This window comes from Medicago truncatula, chromosome 6 (genome assembly GCF_003473485.1).
Source record: "Medicago truncatula cultivar Jemalong A17 chromosome 6, MtrunA17r5.0-ANR, whole genome shotgun sequence".
In the NCBI taxonomy this organism is placed as follows: domain Eukaryota; kingdom Viridiplantae; phylum Streptophyta; class Magnoliopsida; order Fabales; family Fabaceae; genus Medicago; species Medicago truncatula.
The window spans coordinates 607,205-609,491 of record NC_053047.1 but is presented as its reverse complement, the minus strand read 5'-3'; the positions used below and the strand labels follow the sequence as shown (position 1 = coordinate 609,491).

At 32.0% G+C, this 2,287-nt stretch overlaps 1 protein-coding gene across 1 annotated transcript; it reads right to left on the bottom strand.

Moving 5' to 3' along the window:
• Nucleotides 1-242: 242 nt before the first annotated feature.
• LOC11421075 (LOB domain-containing protein 25) lies at nucleotides 243-2,287 on the bottom strand. The gene is made up of 2 exons (XM_003618100.4): nucleotides 2,037-2,287; nucleotides 243-838 (listed from the first exon to the last, which is right to left on the bottom strand). The coding sequence occupies exons 1-2, from the start codon at nucleotides 2,244-2,246 to the stop codon at nucleotides 404-406; spliced, it is 645 nt and encodes a 214-aa protein (XP_003618148.3). The 5' UTR covers nucleotides 2,247-2,287; the 3' UTR covers nucleotides 243-403.

The following is a 2,287-nucleotide window of genomic DNA, read 5'->3' as shown; positions in this document are numbered from 1 at the left end:
TTCTACACATATCTAATTTTTCTTACTTCAATCTCATGTTTGGATCTCTCTCCCATAATTTTTCTCTACATTTTTTAACAACATTCACCCCTCTAAAACATTTTGTTTCTCTCATTTTCTGTTAAATATTAACATTATTTTTGTTAGAAGGATGCATGCATGCATGCATGAGATCAGGATTCCAACCCTATATCATTAGAGAGTGAAGAAAAAAAAGATAAATGTATAAATGTACATTCATATATCAAATTATAATTTTTTAAAAACATATAATTATATATTCATATGATAAATATACACATATATCCAAATATCCAGTACTTTACAATAGGAAACCCTAAATGGTAAACTTGAATTCAATTCATAGGAGTCTAATTATTGCACATAAAAGGTTAAAATGAAATCACATGTCATTGCTCAAATTTGAAGGGTAATTGAAAAAGTCATCAGAGTGAACATGTCCAAGACCAAGAGAAGAAGAACCTTCATGAGTAAAACGAATCAAATCAGCATTTGTAGCATCAAGTTCCTTTTGGAGCCTAAAGAGTTGTCCTTGGAGGACTGAAATAGCTCCAACACAACCATACACTGGATTTTTAATCCTTGCTTCAGCTTCATAAGCTAGAGAATTCACTGTATCTTCTCTTTGATGAGGTAAGACTTCATTTAGAATTTTGCTAACATTGCTTGCACCAAATATTTTGTGAACATTGACAAATTTATGAGGCTCTTCTGGTGGGAAATAAGGTGCAAAAATGCAATCTTGGTTGCATTTTCTTCTTAGGAACTTGCAAGCAGCACATGGAGAATTTGAGTAGCCTGAGGCCATCATCAATATCTAAATCTCAATTCATTAGTTTGACCCAACAAATCAAACACAATTAACCAAACCAAAAAACTATTTAAATTTGCAACTTATAAATTTCAATCAAATATAATATATACATAAAAAAGAGGAAAACAATAAATATGGAAATAATTCCCTCAAAAAAAAAATTGAAATAATAGAATTTAATGACTAAAAAATTGATAATCAACTTCAAGTCATTTCACCAACAAATCAAAACAAAAACATGTTAAAGCAAACCACAAGTCCACAAGTCTTAGTTCAACGGACAAAAATGTCGATTTTGTTAAGCTGAACAATGTGACCGATGTTCGAGTTCTAACTCATCTACTTGTGTGTATGAATTTTCAATAACTATTATCATTTCGTCTATCTATCCAAAAATATATATAACAAAACCAAACACCAACAATTAATTGATCCAATTCGTAAGAGATTTGGGTCCTGAAACAAGTGATCATAAGTTCAATATATGTTCGTGTGTATGGAAAACCATTCAATTGGGAGGGGAGAACCGTAAGTAAATTATAAGGAGTTTAAAGATAATGATTTTAATCAGCTCTTTAATTACATAGATCGTACATATATGGTGACAACTAGGGTACCCATGAAAGAATGGTGGATAATTTATCCCAACCAATACAAATTAGTCACATAAACACATTTTTAAGTGGTATCCATGAACTATCTTGACCCCACCAACAAATTGTTCATTTTCATTGGTTGGTGGGTAAATTACCCACCATTCTTCAAAGGTAATCTAGAAAAAACCTACATATATATCTAAACTAGGGTTATGGAAACTTTAATTGCTTGTTACTGTCTCTCTAATTTTCAGCTCTTTAATATCTCTCTCTCTCCCCCCTAATTACTTCCTTTGTGATGTAAACATGGAAGTGGCTAAGGGACAATAGAAAGGCACACCTACCACATGTGGAAATTTCTCAATTTTCAACTCTTTCCATTGAAAGATACATATCCATTCACCCTGAATTCCATGCCTTCCAAAAAAATTAAAAAACCAAAAGCATGTTCATATAACAGTAGAAACGTTAATTTCTTAGGCAAAATTTCAACTAGAAAAACAAGGGAAAACATAAATATTTTGGCATGAAACTAGGTTTTATTGAAGGTAATATGTAAAGAGACTAGGTTTTATGGAACGTAATATGTAAAATTAAATCATTACCTTTTCCACCCTTAGCAAGGCTAGATCTTCAAAGATCCACTCTTTAAGAGAGAGAGAGAGAGAGAGAGAGAGAGAGAGAGAGAGAGAGAGAGAGAGAGAGAGAGATTTGGTAATGTTAGAATTCGTAGGTAGAGTTATAAGGAGTTGAAGGGAGGCAAAGAGCATTTCTGGTGATAAAGAATGGAAAGGAAAGCAAAAGACAATTGCCATAAATGGGACATTAAGGTGAAAAAGAGTGAATAATTATGATA